Source organism: Rhineura floridana, chromosome 1 (genome assembly GCF_030035675.1).
Source record: "Rhineura floridana isolate rRhiFlo1 chromosome 1, rRhiFlo1.hap2, whole genome shotgun sequence".
NCBI lineage: Eukaryota > Metazoa > Chordata > Lepidosauria > Squamata > Rhineuridae > Rhineura > Rhineura floridana.
Genome location: NC_084480.1, coordinates 144,325,081 through 144,348,926, shown reverse-complemented (window position 1 = coordinate 144,348,926; position 23,846 = coordinate 144,325,081). Strand labels below are relative to the sequence as shown.

Genomic DNA, 23,846 nt, shown 5'->3' with positions numbered 1-23,846 from the left:
TACACTAGGGGTGGAGAGCCTACAGCTCAAGGGATGCGTCTCTGATCTTTGGCCTAATCTCATCCTGATGGTAAGGTGGAGAAAACAAGCGGGGAAGCGGATGGCAAAGAGGCAGAAAGAAAGTAAAAGGAGTGACAGAAAAAAGGGGGAAGGAGGCACCCCACCTACTTTTAGTTCTAAAGCTTTTGGTAACAATACATGCTGAGCTCAGAACTAAAACCGGGAATAACGGGGGAGGAGTTTGAAGAAGGAACAGGAAGTGTGGAAGTAGCGGCAACGGGAGGTGGGTAGACAGGCGAGGAGAGAAGAGGAGGCCCTGTAACTTCTCTGTATGAAACAATCTTATTAAACTACATTGTTTATATTAAGCTCCTTTGATTATACAAACAGTGTCACATGAAACACCATCCACTGGCTTTGGCTCTGATTGTCGCCAGCAGATTACCTTGGAAGTAATGCAGCCCTCAAGAGAAAAAGAGGGTCACCTTTCTTGCTGTACACACACACTTGGGAGAATGCCTCATTGAACATTGAGTGAATAATTTCAACACATAAGTGGCAAATCAGTAAATGAATAAATGGGTGGTATTCCATGCTAGTCCTACTCAGAGTAGACCCACTGAAGTTAATAGCTATGACTAACTTAGGTTCATTAATTTCAGTGGGTCTACTATGGGTTGAATATACTCCTTTATAATAATTTCTACCCAGTTTTCGGTGAAAAGGTAACCGAAGCAGCTTACATGATATAAAACTGTGGCAGTTTTAAAAAGAGAGCAAGGGAGACTCGAGGGAAAGGGCAGGAAGTCTGAGCAAAAGAATATTGCAACAGTTCATCTTCCCAACAGCTCTGGGAAATTGGTTAGGCCATTAGGCTGAGAGACAGTAATTGCCCCCAAGCCATAGCTGAGGAGGGATTTGAACCCAGGTTCCCCCATTTCAAACCCAGCACTCTATACACCTCATCACACTGGTTTCCCTCGAATCTCATTTATCCTCACAAAAATCCTATGAGGCAGGCACATGTAAAGCTATCAAATACATGACACGATTGCCAGAATTTCAACATCTCAGGCCCTTTCAAAGGCCCCAAACAATCTGTTCACCACATTGCATCATGATAACACATCCTCCATGATCTCTTTTTGCCCTTGACTCCTAGACACCCCTAGGCAGTAGTAGAAACAATGACAGATTCCATCTCATCCAGTGAAGAAAAGCCACTCTGGGCACCAGAGGGAGGAGCATGTGTTTTAGGTACAAGGCCATGGGAACGAGTGGGGTAACTGTATCAACGTAAAATGGGAGGTCTGCACTAAGTGAAACAAGCATGCCATGTGCCCAAAGTTATGCATTCCTACCTGAAGAAAGAAAAAGGCTCTGCTGAGGCTTGCAGGATCCCTTCCATCTATATGTGCAGGACTGAAGTGGATAATACTGCTAGTTTCTTTTTCATATAATTAGTCTACTTAATCTGAAGACTGTTGTAATTGGTATAATTGATCATTTATCCTGGGATGAGAGGGGAATTTGACATTTGTATGCATAAAGCCCTGGTCAACCATTTAGGTTTTTGCGGGGGGGGGGGACTTTTGAGAAAATTTTCTCATCTAATTCAATTTTTCTCACTAAATGTGATATGTTAAATCCTCTAATAGATTCAGGACCCTAGCCTCACATCGCACTAGTGATTTGTCTCTGGGGCAGCTATTACAGAAGCCTAAAAAGGAGAATTTGCTCTTGTGGATTCAATGAAAAGGCCCAATTTATTTGAGGAACATGGATCTCTTTCATCCTAATTTCCTTGGCACAAAGAATAAAATTAGCAGCAGTGAACAAAATGGCTGTCAGAATGAGATTTTTCCTCCTACAAAAACCTTGTCCTCATCATAATGCCTTGCAAATCCACAAAGACTGCCTCTTTCTTTCAGAGGATAAATGGAAGGCATAAAGCAGTATATTGCAGCATAGTCTGTAGAGGACTGGATAAAATTCAGGTGAGACTTCACAAATGGTACCAACCCCCCCCCCAACAAAAGACTTTGGGTAATGGGTGGCTAAAAAATGTTAAGCCATGCATGTTAAAAACAGCTGCTAATTTTGTTAATTTCCTAGGGTTAATTTAGAGTTGCCGGTGTCTTTGGCTGTTACTGATGGTAGCAGGAAGATTCCTCTAGAACTACTAAATTTACCAAATGGCCTGCCCCTGCCTTTCGCCATGTGCCACTCCCCCCACATACTGAGCTCCTCCTTCTAGTCTCCCTCTTTTGGGTTTTTTTCTGCCAGTGATGCACAGATTTGTTTTGCCAAGGCTCTCCAGGGCCTCCCACACTACCGCTGCCTCACTCTGATGAAGGATCCTAAGGAATGTCAGGCCTTTTCAGAGTAAGACATTGAAATGGTGGCCCCACTTTGCTGCAGCTGCAACAGCAAATACCAGTTAAAGTTTGTGGGTGATATTTGTAATATTTACAAGTTTTGAGAGTTAATTTAATGAAAAGAGCTCCAGTAGATCAATGGGATGTTGCAGCTGAATACAAAGATGTATTTGAAGGCTTAGGTTGCTTACCAGAGAAATACACCATCAAAATCAACCCACAGGTTTCACCTCAAACTGATTCCCCCATACAAGTATTTCTAATTCACTTGAGTTCCTACTCATATTCAGCTAACTTGTCCTGTCAGTGTGAGAATTTCTGCTTGCACAACAGGACTTCCCTCCTCTCCCCCATTTGCCCCAAATCCTCCCCAAATCTGCTCCAGAGAGTTGTAGGTATTCCTAGAACAGATGTAGGGAGCATGGGGGGGAGCGGGAAAGTCCTGTTGTCCAAGCGGAAATCCTTGTGCTGACAAGATGGTTACTTAGCACTATGTGGGATACAACCCTGTGAGTAGCAAACCATTTGACTTTAAAGTTTAACGTTTACTACTGTGAAACTTAAATAGTGTTTGTGTCATGGATATTAGAGAAAAATATATTTATTTTTGCCCCAGAAACCTTTGCACCCTTGCTCAAATATTGTGGCATCATGTGCTTTTCTGAAACATGTGAGACGATGATCGGTTAAAAGAAGTGTCCAAAGATTGGACAGATTTATTCTCATCTTAAGTTTGAGTCAATCTCATATTTTTTATTTTAACACTCCACTTTATTTTGGAGATATTTCTGTTAGGTCAGAGTTTTAGAGTCATAAAACAAGTTTTGAATTTTAGCTTACATGCACTTGTAGCACATTCCTAAACGCAGAAAAAATGTGTGGTACAAGTAATTTAGAAGAAAGCAATCCAGTAAAGTATTGTTAGTACTTACTGCGTACGCCATAAATGAATGAAAAAAGATGAAATTGTTCTGATCCTAGCAGGTGTTTTCACGGACAGATGCCTTCACTGTTTAACTCATTTAAAATATATATATATATATATATATATATATATTTACAGTATATGCCACTTAATCATTAGCATTTCTAATCCATTACTGTATTCACCTTTGACCTGTTACCCAACCGTTGTTAACCTAAGGGGTAAACAAGGTTAGGCTTCTATTTTGTCTGAGCTCATGAGAACACAACGGCTAGATCAGATGAGGAGGATGCTGACCACAGAAATTAAAGGCAGGGGCTTCAATTATGATCTACTGTCTTGTTTTTTAAAAAGTTTAAAAGATGTTGAAAGACACTTCTCGAATCAGGGCTTATGCTTTTAGATAAGATTAAAGAGTGCTTTCTCTGTTAACAGCCATTTACTAGAGCATCAGGAGCACAGTTTAATTTTATGGAATAAATTAGGTCCTCCCCAACCCTCGAAACTCCCTGACTCTTAGGTCAGGAAAGCTTCTTACTACTGCATCTTGGCTTCTTCTCTTCTCCAATGGGACCGCTCAGAGAAATCATTTAGGGCAAGACTTTTTAGAGAAAGGCAAGTTCCTTAAGAATCTTAAGAAAACAATTGCAACGCGCTTACAATGATCACCACTGTGTTTATGTTCTGTGCTTTTGTGCCATACCTTGCTATTATGTAAACACTGCCGGATATTTTGAAGTCAATTAGTGTGAGCACAGCCAAACCAATCTGGTTTTCCTGCTGCTGCACTTGTATCAAGCCACCTTCCCCACTGCCCCTCCCCCACCCAGTAAGAGCAGAAATGCAGCTTAAGGGAGGCCAGACATGTGGTGCCAACCATCCCTACCACCTGCCCAGGCTTTGTAGGGAGGGGCAACTGTGGACAGCAGCTGGCAGACACCAGGGACAGCTAACTATGCCATTGCTTGGAAACTGGCAGTGGCAGTGGTGAAAACAGTGATGGAATAGAAGTGATGTTTAAACCCCTTGAAGACATATCATTTGGCTTCATACTATACACCGGCAGAGCTTGGAAAAGTTACTTTTTTAAACTATAACTCCCATCAGCCCCAGCCAGCATGGCCACGGGATTAGGGTGATGGGAGTTGTAGTTCAAAAAAGTAACTTTTCCAAGCTCTGTATACCGGTTTAAGAGTACAAGAACCTGATTGGCTTGTACAGCCAACAGTTTGCAAAGGTTTAGAAGAAAAGCTAGTGCAGGGAATCCACTCCAAAATTTCTACATCCGCGTTTTTGCCCATAACATCTTGCCCACTAGTTAAATCTGCTCGACTAAGGACAGGTCCTAGAGTGCATGGCTGCTTCTTGGATCGGAATCAAGATTTTCAGAAATGAATATCTTCTCATTGACTTGAAAGGAGAACTCATTGTCACTTGTCTGTCCTATGAACAAGTAACTAGTGAGACCTGTCAGAACAGGGAAATAAACAAGGTAACATTTATGGCACATATCAGTTTGTTTTTCTGCTCACAGACCACATTTTGTGCAAAAAGCAAAAAGGACTGAGAAATACAGCTTGCAAATTATTATTATTATTTATTAAATTTATATACCGCCCGACTAGCAATAACTCTCTGGGCGGTGAACATAAAATAGCATAAAAATACAATGAATAACAAAATAATACTAAAATACAATCAACAATCCAATACAATAAACATTTTTAAAAGTAAATCAGTGTAACTTAAAATGCTTCAGAGAATAGGAAGCCTATGCTTCCATACGACTGATATAAACATTTCTGAAGGCCAGTAGTCCCTTTCACATTTCACTGACACAGAAGCCATAGCAAAGCAGAAGCAAGATTCACCACTATGCTTTCCTTCTGTAGGCTGGTCCACGTATATATGTTTGGCAACATAAACAATACCATTAGCCTAGCTTTCAGTGAGGCTGTAAACCTGATCCGTCCCATTTTAGAGTGCAGGTGAGGGCTCACAAGAGTGAATGCTGCTTCACAAGGAAAAACCTCACACGGAAAACTAGATGTCAAGGAGGAAAGGCCCTAATCCTAACTCTTATTCCTGATATGCCACTTTTCTGTGTGCAGGAAATTATTTTGTCTAGAGAAGCATCCAATCATGTGACTCCCTCACCTGCAGTTTGAAATGGCGCAACACAGAGATTGGTTCACCACCTCAGTCAGAACTAGGCCAGACTTTAATCACATTACAGCACCTCAAACAGTGGTAAGGTGGTGGTAGGGTGAATGCTTTGTGTGCACAAGGTCCCAGGTTCAGTCCATAGCATGTCCAGACAGGGCTGAGACTCCAGTCTTAAACCCTGGAGAGCAGCTGCAGATCAGACAATACCGAGGTAGATGGACCAATGGCTTTGACTCAGTATAAGGCAGCTTCTTCTGTGCCTAACACAAGAATTATGTGCCCTCTGCACTCAGAAAATACAAAACTTCCATGCCAGAAAAAGCTTGATGTTGTCATATTACAGAAATTAAAGGGGTGTGCGCTAGATTCAGATAAATCTCAAACTGAATTGGGCCACTTTGAACAGATTCAGGGCTTGTCCAAGGTGAAACTGGATCTCTACAAAGTGTCCCAAGCTGAAATGCTGACCTCCAAAATGTTTTGGGGTGCTTCAGAGATTTGGATGTTAAAAAACCACTGCCGACAGTGTGTCTGCAAAAACTGAAACATTTATCTCCAAACGTACCGTATATAAGGATGGGGAGAGGAGGGAGAGAGAACTCTTTGTGACCCACAGGACTAGCTTCTAATCAGATTGAATGATTTTAGCAGGGCATTCCAATCATGATGCTTAGGGGAAGAGATGTTGATGTAATGTATCACTTTGTTCTTGCCTGTTCTGTGCTCTGCTAGTTCTGCTGCTACTACGCTTGCTTGTAAATGCAAGACGTTCAAGTCCTTCTGCCTCTCTGCCATATGCCCACACATTAGTTCCTGTCAAATTAGCATTACACTTAGTTTCTCTGACTTTTAGCATCAATTGAGTAGAAGCTGAACCTGTGCTTTTTTTGGTCATAATTCCCTAGCCTGTACAGCCATCCTTTTGAAATGTTATAGCTTACTTTCCTAGGGGCACCTCTACAGTGTATGCCAAGAGTTATTTGTAGCTAATGTTATACAGAACACACATTTACTAACGCTTTCTATAACAACAACAACAAAATCATACACTGTTCCTCCCCCTCCGACTCAAAGCTATTTCTATCAAGGTTTGATCCTCCAAGGGTAATCAGCGTTCCAATCTTGAGCCAGCAAAACACACACTGCTTACCTGAAAGTGCACATCCTCCAATTAGCTTCAACGTGACTAATCATGTACTTAAACCTGAGTACATCCAGGAGTGTCTTTGCTGGATGGGATCCTTGCTGGATGCGTTTCTTTGAGACATAATCAACAAGATGAGTTAGAATTCTATGTTGACAGCAGCATCAGAGGGCAAACTTTCAAAAATTATGTGGGAAGGTCACAGCTCTAAGTCCTTGCATAAAAGAGTTCTCAAAGGCACAGGCCCACAGACACAGGCTCTCTCACTATGTATGCTCTTCTGGCAATGAGCTGTCTGCAGTGGTGGTTGGTACCCATTGGCTGGTGGGGAAGAAAGCAGGGAGGCCAATAGTAGATGGAGCCAGAACCAATGACAGGCAGAGCCAACTTATTCAACTTTTGGCTTCATCCTCCTCCTTGCTGTGTTCTACAAGGGCAAAACTGAGACTAAGGAGGAGGAAGCTGACAACCAGAGCTTCCCTTGGACTGCATTTAAGAAAGAAAGCAGGCAGGTGGGAGCTGGCTGAGGACAAACTGGGGTTGGCGAGGCAGTGCCCCATTTGCCCTAGTGGGACCAGCCTTCACTGGCCATCTGTGACTGTAGTCATTTAATGCAGAAGGTGGCAACTAGTCAGGAGGTGGGGATTATGCTGGCTGCGTCGCCTACTGGTGACAACTCAGCCTAGAAAGGGCTGAATCAACTAGAAGAAATGCAGAGCAAGTGACAAGGCCAACCCTGCCCGATTCCTCTGAATCAGTGCTATAGACTGGGGAGGGGCTTACCATATGGCCCTGCAAATATGTTGGATTCTAGTTCCCACAACCATAGCCAGTGGTCAGGGAGAATGAGAGTTGTAGTCCAACAACATCTGGAAGGCCACAGGTTAGCCATCCCTACAATGGAGACAGTTGTGTGTCCTCTGTACTACAGCTATGCACGTACCTCTGGTCCGATTTGTTTATTTATTTATTATTTGATTTATATCCTGCCCTTGCTCCCAGCAGGAGCCCAGGGCAGCAAATCAAATTTGTGGCTCTGATTTGTAAATACAGATCAGGCCCAATTTGATTTGTAGGTACAGATCAGGCCCAATCCAGTCTTGACAGATTTGGGCCCGATCCATCCGGATCCAGATGACAATCCAAATATTGCAAATATCCAGAAATCTCTTTGACTTACATTGAAGAACCAAAATGGATATAACATTCTTCTGTTTTGACCTAGTGTCATGGAATTTGGAGACATGGTAGCAGCTATATAGGGGATTAAACCTGCCAAGTTGCAGGTACATAGCTCCAGGGATTTTCATACTAGCCATCTTTGACATTTTAAATGTTTTAAAATTAAAATGGGCGTAACGCCCTTGTGTTTTCACACAGGGACATGAGATTTTGTGACATGGTAGTCCCGATAGACTCTTTAGTATAGAGGGAATTAAACTTGCCAGTTAACCCTGCATAGTTCCAAGGGTTTTCATGCTAGCCACCTTTAAATTTTGCTTTTTCAATTTGTTTCAAATTGTCATACCACTTCTCATGTTCTTGGGTTTCCCCTGTTCCTTCCTTCAAAATTTTGAAAAAAAGAGGGTTTTTTATATAAAAAAAATAGATTTGCGATGCTAGACATGGGTGGACTTCAGGCAGACATGGCCTAGCAGACCACGGAGGTAATCTGCACATAGGGACATGACATTTGGAGACATGGTATCTCCTATAGAAATTAACCCTGCCAAATTTCAGGTGAGTAGCTCCAGGGCTTTTCATGCTAGCTGCTTTTAAAATTTGCTTTGTCCGAGAAAGTTTTTTTTTTAAGTGCCTGTCATAGAGCGGACAGATTCCCAACAGCAGTAGTGAGTGAGGAAAAATAAAAATGCGATTTAATACTAATAATATTCCCAGTGGTTAGCAACTGGAAATAATAATAATAATAATAATTTTCATGACTTTTTTAAAAAAATGCAAATTACTGGAGAAATGCAGAGAAATGAATTTAAGATTGGAAAAAAGAGAGACTAAGAGATCCTTCCATCCCTACCCTGTAGAGCAGCCTTTTCCAATTTGGTGCCCTCCAGATGCTTTGGACAACAACTCCTCCCATCCCTGGCTACTGGCACCAGGTTGGGAACGGCTACCATAGACTGTCTGTTGAGATACATGTTAGCAAATGTGTGTTTGCTGCATCCACACTTCGCAGTTTCAGGTCTATACTTGAAAAATGTCAATGCACTGATTGGCCTTAGGCAAACTACTGTTTGGGGCCTCAGTCCCTCATCTGCAACATAATGATATAGCACAGACCTACCTTACAAAGTTGTTGTAAGGGTTACTGAGATAATGTACTTGCGGTGTTCTGAGACTGAAATGCGCTACATAATGCTCAACAGTATTCTTTTAATCTGGCCATATGCTTTAGTTTCTCCTTTTTTTGATTGCAGGAATTGAGGGCATTCCTTGGTGCAGAATCAGTTCTCTGCTTATGGACTCTATATTGATTCAGCTTACAGAGTCATATACATTGATCCAGAATCCAAATGCACTTTTATTGCACCATGTGAACAATATTTCTCCAAAACCAATGACACAAAAACAGACCAGTCTATGACCAACAATTGCACTCATCCAAGAGAAAAATACAGTCTCTGTATGGCATGTAAATGTAAGTCCTATTTTCTGTCTGAATCAATTATTATTCTACACCTCCATACATGCAGGAAGCTAAATGGGAAAAAGAGCTGTCTCTTAACAGAAGAAGGAGGACTGCAGTGCAGTCTGATAGGCAAAGAGGCCCTTCCAGTGCTACTGGCCCATTCTGCAGCGATGCTGGGCTCCTCTATCACATCAGAAGATGCAAATGGAAAAAATGTTTCCTGCGGCTCTCCAGACAATCTGTTTATTGAGCATTCATTCTGATTTGCTTGTGCAAAGCTTATGCACAGGTTATACTATGCCCGTCTTTACTGAGTTTGCAGGGAAGTTATGTGACAATGAGCATTCATTTGCTTGCGTTACGGTAATAAATCTTTCCATTTATCGGTCATTCAGCCCACATTTTAGAGTGCATTTCACCATCACTTTCTTACCTGAAAAAAATCTATGTTTTTAAAAGTGGATTTGTTGTGACAAAGCACTTTAATCCACTCTCATTGTGCGAACCTACGTTTTTGGTATGCGACTGAATCCCTCCTGCAAAATGCTAACAAACTGGAGGCAACCCTAGAGTGTCACATTTCAGATTGTAGACGGGAGAACTGCATGTCTGAATGCTCCCCACAGGAGAATTACTGGGGAAGGGAAGGGTCCACTCACATACACACCTGAGACACATTCACCATGTTTTAGAAGCCATGTGATTATGCATTAGGAGTATAGGAAGCAGCCTCCTACCAAATCAGAGTATTTATCCATCTAGTTCAGGCATGGGGAACCTGTGACCCTCCAGATGTTGGACTCCAGTGCCCACCAATTATGTGGCGAGTTGTAGCCCAGCAACATCTGGAGGGCCACAAGATCTCCATCCCAATATTGTGAATGGCAGCAAATTTTGAGACTCTCAGGCAGAGGTGTTTCCATTAGCTGCAACTGATCTTTTTTTAATTGCATGCAAAGCACATGCTCTGTCACTGAGCTATGGTCTCTACATCTGTGAGCAGCCCATTAGTTCTACATATCAAGGGCAGAACTACATCTTACTTTCAGCACAGAGTTGCTGCCAAGAACAAGGTCTGCATCTCAAGTTCTTCTCTTCTCTTCTTTGGCCCATAATATTACCAGACTGACTTTTTCCCATATCAACTAAATAGGGGTAAATTGATAAGACTAAGGCTTTATTTTCCATCAGCCTCATTCCCTCAGTGAAGCTGAGGAGCAATTAAACTGTTGAGACACAATCAGTGTAGGATCAATTACTTTGTGTTGTGATGCCAGAATGTTGCGTTTTCTCATCCATGCTACACATCTTTGGCTGCCCTCATGAAAATGCACAATGCGAGGACAGCATAATATATCCAATTTTGTAGGGCAAAAACCTACCCCGGCACTGTTTTCATTGTGAAATTTACACATAAGTAGACCTACAGGGTAGTCTTTCTAGGGCATTGTCACAAATTGTCACCTGTTCAGCATCACCAAATTTCAGCCAGTTACCACTTACCATTTTCCTCCTGGAAACAAGCAACAAAGAAACACCTGAGGCATAAAATGTCCCAGAAATGCATTGGGGTATATTTACTATCTGAGCCAATGTTAGCAGACTGACATAGTGAAAACACCCCATGATTTTTCCATAGAAAAACAGTAAAAGACAGGGCAACAAAGAACACTGGGATCAAATGCACAGGAGCATTCTACCTCTGAATGTTTTTTGACTCTGGCTCTTTGGGTTTTGTCAAGTATACTTCTGAAACCACAGACACAAATGTTTTCTGGGGTCAATATATCAGCCCACCATACACTGGAATTCTCATTGGGGTAGAAAAGACACCCAAAAAAACCACAAGTGTGGTCCCCACCCCCCTCAGCACTGGATAAGGGTTTAAGGCTGCAATATATATAGTTACCTGGGAGTAAGTCCCAATGAACAGAGAGGGACTTTCTCCTGAGTACTGATGCATAGGATTGAGCTGTAAGGGAGAACTTGATATGGATTGTGCTCCAAGTTTAATTACTCAGCTATTACATTTCAATAATTGAATAAATGTGCCATAAAGCCATGGTGATATCCATCACTACTATTTATTTGTGCAGGGAGCAAAACTGTTCCTGCAGCATTATGGGCCAAAAGCATTAGAACTTTTTATAGCTCTTTTCACAAGAAGAGAAGTTGCAAAAGATCTGTGCTTGGTCTATATTCATCTCACAGTGAATAGCTGAGCTTCCCCCCACTGCACTCTAAATATATAGGCCACATTTTCTATTGATCTACAATGCTTTAAGCTGTGAAGATCAAGTCACCTCAGTTTGTGGAATTACTTAGAAAAGCTCAAGGGATCAGGGGATAATTGGAGAAGAAAAATAATTGATGTCATTTCAGTTCTTTTCCTGGAGGAAAGTCAAATGATAACTGAAGGACACAGAACTTTTGGATTGATGGAGAGAGACAGAAATCCCTATCTACTTAATATATAATTTAGCATCCTTGTTAGATGGGAGAATGCATAAAGGACGAGTAGCTTTCGGCTTAATATGTTCTCTGGATGATAGAGACAGATAGAACAGATGGCCTAGAAAAGATGTCACTTTAAAAAATAATAATAATTATACCGAGCTAGCATTGTTAGCAACAAGTTTCCAGACTCTTAAATTCAAACGAATGGCGACAGGAAAGAACTACAACTACACTCAAGATGGTACCAAAAATTGCCCATGCTGTGATGAGCCCCTCCCCTTCCCTAACACCAGGGTGCGGGATTTGGGGCCTCTGGATATGGTCAGACTATAACTCCCATCATCCCTCAAAATGGCCATGCTGTTGGACCTGATGCGAGTTGGAGTCCAACAACATCTAGAGCAGCCTTTCCCAACCAGTGTGCCTCCAGATGTTGTTGGACCACAACTCCCATCAGCCTAAGCCAGCATTGCCAATGGTCAGGAAAGATGGGAATTGTGGTCCAACAACATCTGGAGGAACACTGGTTGGGAAAGGCTGATCTAGAGGATCACAGTGTCCCCACTCCTGCCTTAACATGTGGGATCACTTACTCCATGATGTTCCTTTCCCCTTCTCTGTCAGTGGCAGGTGTGGTTAAGGTGCCGGACTACAACCTGGGAGACCAGGGTTCGAATCCCCACACAGCCATGAAGCTCACTGGGTGACCTTGGGCCTGTCACTGCCTCTCAGCCTCAGAGGAAGGCAATGGTAAACCCCCTCTGAATACCGCTTACCATGAAAACCCTATTTGTAGGGTTGTCATAAGTCGGGATAGACTTGAAGGCAGCCCATTTCATTGAAGGGATGCTCCAACAGTCTCAACCCTCATTCATTCTGATTGCATTTTTTTGTGTGTACCTGCATTAGGGTGGCTGGATGCAGAGGAAGACAGAGCTCCTCCACCTTTAATAGTTGCATGAGCAGCTACACCTGCTGAAATGCCCTTTTCTACACAACTATTAAACATTCAGGAGCCTGCTCTCTTTTTAACATCCGCCACCCAAGGGAATGTGCTTAATGTTGCATTTGGGGACACTGTTCTGTACTGATGCAAATGGAATGTTACTCTATTAAAAATCATTATTTCATATTTGAAATATTGTTGAATGGAATATTTTGCATTTGTGTAATTTACTTACTCAAAAGTATGTATTGACACAGCTCTGCCTTGTGCCACATCCTGCCATTTGGGGACATGCCTCTGGCTACTTACAGTACAATCCTGTACATCTGTACTCAGAAGTAAACCCCACTGACTTCAATGGGACTTACTCCCACGTAAGTGTGTATAGGATTTAGGGCTGGAGGAGAAATTCAATTCAATTGGCATTTAAAAGTGAATCTGCCTAGTTCGGATTTTCTGAAATCATATGCAAAGTGAAACACAGCCGTGCTTTGACGTTCACACTTTCCAACTTTTGCAAAGCAGTTCTCCATCTTGTAATACGTTTTGTAATTTATAGCCTTCTAAAAAAAGATATTCACAAACTAATGTGGAAATGTGGAGGCCTGAACTTCAGAATGGAAGTATGAAAAACTGAGAGAAACTGAACTTGACAGATTGGCCCATCCCTAAGAAGAGTACACCCTTTAGGATATGATTGGTTAGGATATGATTCTGTCCTAGATTCTACCCTGTTAGAGCAGTACGACAATGGAACCAATGACCTAGGGAGGTGGTGGGCTCTCCAACACTGGAGACCTTCAAGAGGCAGCTGGACAGTCACCGGTCAGGTATGCTTTAACTTGGATTCCTGCATTGAGCAGGGGGCTGGAATCGATGGCCTTATAGGCCTTTCAACTCTACTATTCTGTGATTCTATGATTCTGTCCCTTAACATGTCTCATAAAAGGCATCTGTTTTGAAGGTAAGAAAGTATTTGCATGACATACTGTGAAGCTACATAAAAATATTTAGAAAACACAGTCTATTCTTGGAATAGGTATTTTCAGATGAGAAAGAAATACTGCCTGTTTTCATACTTGCTATTGAATTATAATAGGTTGGTAGGTATTAAATGCAGGCAATATAAAAGGCAATGTATTCAACTGTGCCAACTGTGACAGTCTTAAATCTGTCAGAAAAATTTTTGATTGAAGCCCCTTGCCAAAATTGCAGATGACTATTAAATGCTCTTGGTTTTTACTTCTCTAGACAAGTGCCTGAGGCTGAGCTGAATGTTAATTTTTTTCTGCAGGTCATATATTGCCCAATTTTATCACTAAATAGCCTGCCACTGTCCAGGAGAAAGGAGTGGGATGCATAGTGAGGAGAAATACATCAAGCTCATAAGAACAGAGTGTTCCTGTGAAAAAGTCATCTGGAAAAAGTCATTTGTTTCCTAGATTAACAGTGCAATCCTAGTCATATCCACTTTAAAGCAAGTCCAACAGAGCTCCATAGGACTTACACCCAGGTAAGAGTGTATAGGATTGCAGCCTGAAATATGACCAATCACTATTGCCTTTTCACTCCTCCAGTCACTTGGGATGTGCAGAATCCTCTGAGAGGGGTTTTATAGTCACTCTGTTCACTTCTACTCAAACTTCCTCCAGAGCTTCTCCTGGAAAGGAACCCTCAAATTTGCTTTGACTTTTATTTCAGGTGAAATTCGGGTGACAATCTTACATAAAATGACATCTCTGATAAAGTTTAGACTGATTTTCGATTGTCCGACAAAAGATCATGGAAAGTTTTCTAAAGTTATGGCATCTAAGAGGCCCCACAGGCTAAGTGACAGCTTAATATTTAGCACCAGAAGACAGGGGTGAGGAACCTCCAGACCTCCAGATGTCATTTGACTTGAATGTCCATTATCCCCAGCCAGAGAGCCAATGGTCAGAAATGATGGTACAGTAGGGCCCCACTCATACAGCATTCCAGACCCCCGCCTAAAAGCAAAACCCACTGAAAAGCGGAACTCCTTCAATAAAATGGTGCCCGATGCCTGAAAAATGCCGTAAAAGCGGAACAAGTGCCGTATGAGTGGGGCCGTGCTCTAATTTTAGCCACTGTATTAGCAGAATGCTGAAAGGCAGGCTGCCGAAAAGTGGGGCCCTACTGTAATTGCCACTGGTCTCCTACACTCGCCATGAGACAACCTTATCCCTGGTCAGCAGCAATGACAACATGACCTCTTTTGTCTGGCATGGCAGTACTGTTGCAACTCTTTTGCATAGTGGAATAGGAAGGGAGAGGCTTGAGCCCATACTTCCATCTTCTCTAGCCTTCCCTCTCAGTTGGGACAGGTGTGGGAAGGGAGGAGCCTGTTGGGGTTTTAAGCAGGTTGAGCCAACAACTTCCCATGTAAGCAGCTGCTGAAAGGTGAAGTCAGACTCTAAGGGTAAGTAAACCCATTTAAATTCATGAAACTAAGGTAGTCATGTCCTTTAACTTTAGTGGGTCTACTCTGAGTAAGACTTGCACTGAATAACATCCTAACAGTTTACATATTTTAAGGCAAATTGTAGAATGGGGTGAGGAACCTGAGCCCCAGAGGGCAAATGTGCCTCCATCTGGCCCTCAGAACTCTCGCCAGGCCACTCCCCTCATCAGCCCTGCTCCAGCGCACTTGCCTAGATGGAATGCATGGCTGAACTGTGATAATACCTCTCGCTTGCCTGGATGGACAATGGAGCCATGTGGTTGGGTGTCAGAAACCTCTGGCTGGAATGTAGCCGATTGTACAGAGAAAGGTAAGAGTTGTTTCCCCTAGTTTTGCCTCTGCCTTCGCCAGACACTGGCATGAGGCCCTAAGAACTTTGCCCATGAGGGAATCTGGCCTTCAAGTTGAAGAAGGTTCTCCACCCTTGCTCCAGAAGGATCCAAACATAGTACCTACAGGCAAAATATTTCATAAAGTATATGAACGTATTTGTGTACCTTCCATATCTCAGCTTAACACCATACATGGTAAGTCCTTCTCTATGTACTTTAAAATATGAATGTGGAAGAAGGGAGGGGGAATGACAGGTCATTCAGGTCCGAGGGCTTGTTCATCTACGCATGTGTCATACTCAGCCCCTGAAGATTCTCTGCTGTGACCCCTCTCCATTGAAAAGTATTGTTTTGGACACTGGGAGTTATGAAAATTCAGCCTGTGAGGATTAATGTGTGAAGGTTCATTCAGAACTGACAAGGAAGTCATGAGGTGCTTTGTGCACAGAAGGCCTGGGGCTCAGTCCCCAACATCTCCAATTGAAAAGGCTTTTAAATAACAAGATTGGGAAAGATAAACCTGGATGCTTGGAGAGCTGCTCTAAGTTTGAGTAGACAGTGCTGGGTTAGGCAGATCACTAATTGGACTCAATAGTATAAGGCTGCTAGTTTCATACAATTACTTGACAGTAGAGATGAATGATTGACATGCAAATGTGAGCTGGGCCACAGATGCATCAACACAATGAAGGTCTCTGAAGGGCTTTTCATATTCCCCAGACAGGACCATGAGGTGGTGGTTATAGCAACCAAATGATGTTGCCTGCTAGTGGAGAAATCATTCTACCTTTATGAAGGATTCTGGGGTTTTAATCAGGAACCTCATGACTTGAGGCTTGCACCTAGCCTATTAGCTTTCTGGGGCTATGTGCACTCAGGTCTCAAAACCCTCTTTAGGCACAGAAGGAAATCAGGTTGTATAGCATTACCCTTGTGATTGGCAGGCCACATGAAGCTTCTGGATTGGCCAGGCATGCTATAAGCCAGCTTTCCCCAACTTGGTGCTGCCCAGATGTTCTGGACTACAACCATTGACCATACTGACTAGGGCTGATGGGATTTGCCAAAAACAATATTGAAGGGCGCCAGGTTGGGAAAGGCTGCAATAAATATCAGGAACCTGGCCTTCTGCCCTTGCCTGCTTAGCAGAGGGATACCTTTTAAAGCATGGTCCTTGGACATTCCATGCGATGAATTCAACCCAAGCATTTTTTTAAAAAATACTCTTTTTATTCTGGCAATATTTTTTTTAAAAGAGGTAAGAGCCTTAATATTAGATCTGACCTTTCCAATATGTCATCTGTGATATGCGTGTAAATATGGACTCAGCTCTGCTTGCTAGATTTTGAGATTCCACCCCCACATCACCCCAAATGCTTTAAACTACCACTTCCTAAAAAGGTCAATTTTAAAACATTCTGTATTCCAGTGCAACACCAGAACTTCAAAAATTAAACAACAAATTAAGACAACAATTGTGTTCTTAACTCTTTGGTTCAGTGATTAGCATTTGCCCTTATTGAGTAACTAAGTGAAATATTAGTTGATTAATCTGCTAATTCAGATTCCAGCTCTGCAGCTTAACGAGTCATTATTTCATTTGTGCTTTTATTCGAAGCACAAATAATTCAACCTGCTATTTTCTTTATAACAACAAAAAATGAAAAATATCACTGCATTATCCCTGTTCCATACATTTCTTACCAGCATCCTCCTAAAATGCCTCACTATGGATTTAGGGAAAGATATAAACATTCCTGTGGATTACGTGTTTTTTTTTATGCAGTCAGCATCATGAAAATAAAATTGCATCTCTGCTGTTGATCTTTCAGATATTCTCTTTTCCACTTGTGAGAGTTGGATATGACTCATTGCAGATGTACTTTGCTTTGGGAATATAAACATAGGCATCCCAGAACTTTACAGAGAGAAGCTTCTTTGCCCTGTAAACACATCCCTGCTGTTTTTACAGAATATTATTTTCTTTCTCTACATTTTCCTCCATAGAGAGTGGAACATCTGCCGCACGTGCTTCCTTTGTAATGTGCAGAGCAGAGCTCTCTCCCTATCACAAAGAGAAGGCAACCATTCTTCGTCTTTCCATCTGCTCAGTGACGGAATTAAGGGGCGCGTCAAGTCGTGCTTCGCTGAACAGCCCTGCCCTTCCTTCTTTTGAGATGTAAATGTGGGGGAGTTCCTGAGTTGTTACAACTCTCATCATTATTCAGCTGTCAAGAATAATTCCATTCCCTCATCATTCAGGTCATGTGATGCTCCTCCCTCACATCCCTTCACTGGCTTCCTGCCCCCTTTTCCATCCAATTTCAGCATCAGGTCCATATCCTTAAAGGCCTTAATGGACGTCCCTCCCCCTGTGTTTCTGCTCTAATCTCCTGGCATATCCTTGTCCCAGGCAGACAAGGTGGCATCTTTGGTGTGATCCAACCAGGCCCTTCTCAGAGCTCTGTAATAGGACTCTACCAATGATGATGATGATGATGATGATGATTTATACCCCGCCCTTTTTCCAAACTGGAACTCAAGGCGGCTTCCAGATATAAATAAGTACATATCATTAAGAACATATAAACATATAAAACATATGCCGATCCCTGTCTGCAGCATGCGCAAGATGCTGTATGTGAGCAAATAGGCTCAGTGGCACTGCAGTGCAGATAGCCAGCCTGCATTTCTTTCTGGGCTAGCTAGTCACAGCTTCTTGCAGGGATGAATGCCTGTCTCTACATCTTATTTACATATTTATTTATTATGATTATTTTTACCCCGCCCTTTTTCCAAAACTGGAACTCACGGCGTCTTCCAGATAAAAGCACACATATAATTAAAAACATACAAAAGTCTAGATTAAAATCAAATTAAACAATTTACAGTATTAAAACCATTCATACATACAGTTAAAATAATTCAAACTCAGTTTAAAATAATACAGTTAGGCAACAGCAATGCAGCACCCTTCAACACCTGTCCTTAACAGCTTTCAGTTCCAAAGGCTTGTTGAAATAAAAAAGTCTTTGCTTGCCGATGGAAGGACTGCAAGGAGGGGGCCATTCTTGCTTCCCTAGGAAGGGAGTTCCAAAGCCTCGGGGCAGCCACCGAAAAGGCCCTATCTCGCGTCCCCTCATCTCAGGGCCCGGGCAGGCTCATATAGGGAGATACGGTCTGACAGAAGCTTACTGCAGAAGCTCAGAAAACTTCACATCTACAGTCCATATACTATCCTAGTCAGTAGCAGCCAGCAGCGCTATGTAGCTAGGTCTGCGTTGCTCTCCTGGCTCCCCAACACCACACATTGCTGATTGGCTCTACGGCTGTGCTGCACCATGCTGAGCTCCCGCTTGCCTTGCTCCTCCCCCTCATGGTGACCGGCAACAACCCGCAGTGTTGAGGAGCTGGGAGAGCAATGCAACCCCACCTGCACAGCCCCAGTGGCCGCTGTTGGTCCTAGTTGCCTATACTATCTCTTCCCGCATGAACTTCTTTGCATTAAGGCCAATACGATCAAACTCCTGTGTTGTGTGTATGCATGCATATTGTTGCATGCCTCCCCCAATCTCCGAGTGGTGAGATTTTGGGGGTCCCTGCACTCCTCCAGGGTTTGGTTTCCTTTGGGAAGAAGGTCAGCGGAGACTGCAGTGTCTTTACGAAATATGGTTTATTTATTTACACACATTCCAACCTGAGCTCAAGGATGGAGGGGTTCAATGCATCAGCAGTTCAATAGCCAGCTTTCCATCTGGGTTGCAGGAGGCACCCCAAAGGCCATAGTGCAGACAGCCAATCTCTCTCTGCCTGCCTTCCAGTTCCCAGCAATTCTCTAGCCAAAACTCAAACTACCAGCGCAACTTCTGCTGGCTGCCAGGAGGAGGGGATGCTCTCCTGCAGAGTTTCAATGACAAAAGGGTCTCCCTGGCCCATTCACCATTGCTAGGCGACTGATCGGCCCATCTTACCTGGCCAATCTATTTGGTTAACAAAAGACTCATTTGACCAGCAGAGAGTTCTTCATTCCAAGGCACAGGATTCCAAATCAGAGGCTGGAAACGGGACCCACAGGAATCATCCATCCCAACCCCCATGCTCATAACAATATTATAATACAGGCATACCCCACTTAAAGTTGCTTCACTTAACGTCGCCTCGCTATAATGTACATGCTCCATACTCCCCCATACCCCACTTTAACATACGTGCTTCACAATAACGGACACTTAATGGCATGACGCCACTGCCATCTGTTTGCAGCCCACAAGATCAGTCTGCAAAGGTAACAAATGTGTGGACTATGGGGAAATATCTGGTTTTCTTATTTAAAGAGTAGCTGGGGGAGGGGGAGGAATTGGGACAACGACATGTCGGGAGGACGTTCACCTTCTGCCCATGCCAAGGTCCCACTGAAAATGCCTCCAAGCTGTTTGTCCTGGTAGGGAAGCTTCCATTGGCCCTGAAGGAAGCTTCCTTGCTGGGGTAAATAGCAGCTCTGGCATACAATTTACAGCAACATCATGACCCTGCCACCACCATCATATGCTACAGTTCTGATCAGGGCCCCTATGCCTGTTACTTAAATAAGAAAAACAATATGTGTTAAATGCATACCTACATTGGATGCATCATCTCGTTTGGCCCTCTTGATGAAAAACTAGTAAGCTGGCCAGAAAGCCCAAAGGCAGCAACACCCTTCCCCCGCTTCCATCCCCACCCTCCACCCTTACTACTGTTGAGATTTTAATGTTTTAATGCAGTGGTTCCCAACCTTTATGAGCACGGGACCCCCTTTATAAGCTGAAATTTTTTTGTGACCCCCTCCCCCCAGGGAGGCAGGCTGGCTGCCAGGAAGGAAGGGGGAAAGCAGCCTTTATTTGCAGGCTTGTTTCTTTTTGCTTCACAAGAAGCCCTCTCCTCTCATTCTAAGTAAGGGCGTTGCCAGTAGCGGCAGTGCAAGGAGACGGGAATCAGCGATAGTAATCCCCTCTTCTTCCTGGTAGCTCCACCCTCAGCCTCCTTTGGCATCTGCCATGTATTTTATAGGCAGATGCCTGCCCTTAGTGCGCCTGAAAGATGCTCTGGCGCTTCAGCAAAAGGCCTCCCCTCTTGTTTGGAGCAAGGGGGAGGTGTCATCTGCAGCGGCAGTGGAAAGCAGACAGTGTAGAGGGAGTGAAGACTTTTTTTAAAAATTTAATAAATAATTCATTTCTTTACTGTTCACGGCCCCCTCTGGATTACTCCGCAGCCCCCCTGAGGGTCCTGGTTCCCAGGTTGGGAACCACTGTTTTAATGTATTTGTATGTTTTTATTCTGTACGTCTCCCAGAGTGGCTGGACAACCAGCCAGACGGGCGACTGATAAATCTAATAAATAAATAAATAAATAAAATGTTTCTTTTGCCATGGCACTGTCAAAAGACATCTACCAAAACTGGTTCTACTGCTAAGAACAGAATGCTCTGTTAGATCATATGCAGTGGAACCTAATAAATTCAATGGGAACATATTCCTATTTGACCATCACCAAAGCATGCTGCTATAACCACTGTACAGTCTTCCCAAAGCTGCAGTGAGACTGATACTCTCTCAATACAAAAGGGACAATTTGAAAATCCTCCTCCCAACACATGTCACAGATAATTGTGACCTAGCAGCTATATCTGAGGACATCACTCCTGTGTACCCACAGTAGGGTCTTCAACAACCGGGCAAAGAGTCCTTTATGCTTATACCATCTTCCTCAGTTCCAGACAAGCTTGGCTCCAAAAATGAGGATGCAGTTTACAGAAAAGAACCACAACAGTTTTATGATGCAGGCCCTCAACAAACAGAGAAAGAACCGGGAGTTTTGTGATGTGGCCCTCAGCGTGGACCAGAAAATCTTCTATGCCCACCTCAATGTCTTAGCAGCCATGTCCTCCCATATTAGGACTCTCATATCCAGCAACGACATGAAAGCGGACGATGAACTCTTTATTATCATTGATGCCAAGTTCCTGAGCTCAGCCTTGGTGGAGGAATTGCTTGACTACTTCTATACTGGGAAGATTGTGATTTCTGAGAAGAACGTGGAGGAGCTGCTGAAGGGAGCCAAATATTTCAGTTCCCAGACTTTAACAAGCCACTGCTCTGACTTCCTCCTTAGGTCCCTGAAGAAGAACAACTGTCTCTACTACATGCTCCTGGCCACCAGTTATGATATGAAAGACGTGGGGAAGGCTGCCTATGACGGAATACGAGACAACTTCAATTACTGGGCAGGCCCTGGCATAACAGACTTTGTGCATTGCCCTTATCACATCTTCAGCAGTCTCCTTAAAGATGAGAATCTTCACGTGCAAAATGAGGACCAGACCCTTTCGGCTCTCCTCCAGTGGGTGAAATATAAAAAGTCTGAAAGGGAGAAGTTTTTTAAAAAGTATTTCACCTACCTGCATTTGTCTGCTGTCTCCACCAAGATGCTGTTAGCTGCTTGCCGTGAAGTGTTACTCTTTTCAGACCACACTGCCCCCCTATCTTCCATACAGAGTACTTTGAGTGCTCGTCAACAGGGAAGTCCTCAAAGCCTGATGCTTTACCAAAGGAAAGGGGCATTAATGGACGCCGTGGTGATTTTAGGAGGACAAAAAGAGCAGGGTAAGTTCAACAGCGGAGTTTTTGCGTATATCATTGGAGAGAACATCTGGCTAAAGCTCACAGAGATGCCATACAAAGCAGCCGCTCTCAGTGCAACATCATTAGGGAAATACATTTATGTTTCTGGAGGAACAACAGAGCAGATCTCTGGCTTGAAGACAGCCTGGAAGTATGATATGGATACTAACTCTTGGATCAAACTGCCAGATCTGCCGATAGGTTTGGTCTTCCACACCATGGTGACTTGTGGGGGGGCAGTGTACTCCATAGGAGGAAGCACAGCCCCAAGAAAGTACATTTCAAGTATCTACAAGTACGATGAAGGGAAAGAGAAGTGGATCCTTGCTGGGAAAATGAGCATTCCTATGGATGCAACTGCGTTAATCACCAAGGGAGACAAGGCTATTTACATTGTGACAGGGAGATGCCTGGTGAATGGGCACTTCTCCCGAGTAGGTGTGCTGGATTGCTTTGACACTCAAACCAGGAATGTGGTGCAGTACCTCACATTCCCCATCCAGTTCAATCATAAGCCCTTGCTGTCCTTTCCACAGGAGAACATCTTGAGCATACAGAGCCACAAAGAGAGTTTGGAAATCGATCTGCAGAAAATCAAAATGAACAAATCCACAAACCTTACGCCTCTCTTGCCGAATAACTACAGCTTGGATCTTTCACATGCGGTGTGCTCTCTTGGGGATAACAAAGTGTTTGTGTGTGGTGGCCTAATTTGTCCGGGCGACAAACATCCTGAGGAATATTCTATCAACCGGCAAGCATATATGTTAGATCAAAATGTGGGGGAATGGAGGATATTGGCTCAGCCCCCAGAAGCTCTGGATTGCCCTGCTTGTTGCACAGCTAAGTTGCCATGCAAGATTCTCCAAAAAACTGTAGTCAATTAATTTGGGAAGACAAAATCAAACAGAATTCCTAGCAATAAAGAATGACTCACTTGCATGTCACAGGTAAACACAAGATTGCTTCCCTTCGTCTCTTTACCGTGTACTTTGTTTCAGCAATGTAACTAGAGTGGGCACAACCAGGACAGGGGTACAAAATGGGCATTCAATGATTATGTAGTGTATTGATAGTCAAAATATATTACAGGCATACCCTGCTTAAAGTCGCTTCACTTAAAGTCGCCTCGCTATAACGGACATGCTCCATACTCCACCATACCCCACTTTAATGTACGCGCTTTGCAATAATGGACACTTAATGGCATGACGCCGCTGCCATCTAGTGGCGATTGCTGTGCAGTACATGCATAGATAATTGCTTCACTTTAAGTACATTTGCACTTTACATACATGCTCCGGTCCCTTTGCGTATGTTAAAGCGGGGTATGCCTGTACATATGATGGCAATGAAGGAATTAATGGCAAACAAAAAACCCAGAAATTTCCTTGGGTGAATTAAGCTTCTCCTGCCTCTCTCTTTTACTGTTCTTAATGAATGACACTGAGCTCAGTTATTTCCCTTTTAAAGTGTTTTCCAATTATTTGGGTTTCACAAATACATGAAAATTGGGCATCACAACAGGAGGAGCTGACTACAGATGCTGTGGCTCTACACATCATGTATGTATGAGATATGGGACATCCTATCATAATATATTTGATGATACATTGCATTCCAATACCTCGGTATTACACAATCTCACTACAGATGAAGAAGCTCTCATTTATTTTCCTGTTTCATGTCAACAAGCCTTCTGAAGTCTTT

At 43.1% G+C, this 23,846-nt stretch overlaps 2 protein-coding genes across 2 annotated transcripts in view; one reads left to right on the top strand and one right to left on the bottom strand.

The window, feature by feature from the left end:
- CPLX1 (complexin 1) overlaps nt 1-23,846 on the bottom strand; it is a 187,875-nt gene that overhangs the window by 104,413 nt on the left and 59,616 nt on the right. The window lies entirely within an intron of this gene.
- Nucleotides 21,236-23,023, top strand: LOC133382382 (calicin-like). Its single transcript, XM_061622106.1, has one exon. It carries the CDS (start codon nt 21,251-21,253, stop codon nt 23,021-23,023), a length of 1,773 nt encoding a protein of 590 aa, XP_061478090.1. The 5' UTR covers nt 21,236-21,250.

Bases quoted from the DNA above. Each gene is read 5' to 3' on its own strand.
- LOC133382382 (XM_061622106.1), top strand. From the start codon at position 21,251: ATGAGGATGCAGTTTACAGAAAAGAACCACAACAGTTTTATGATGCAG.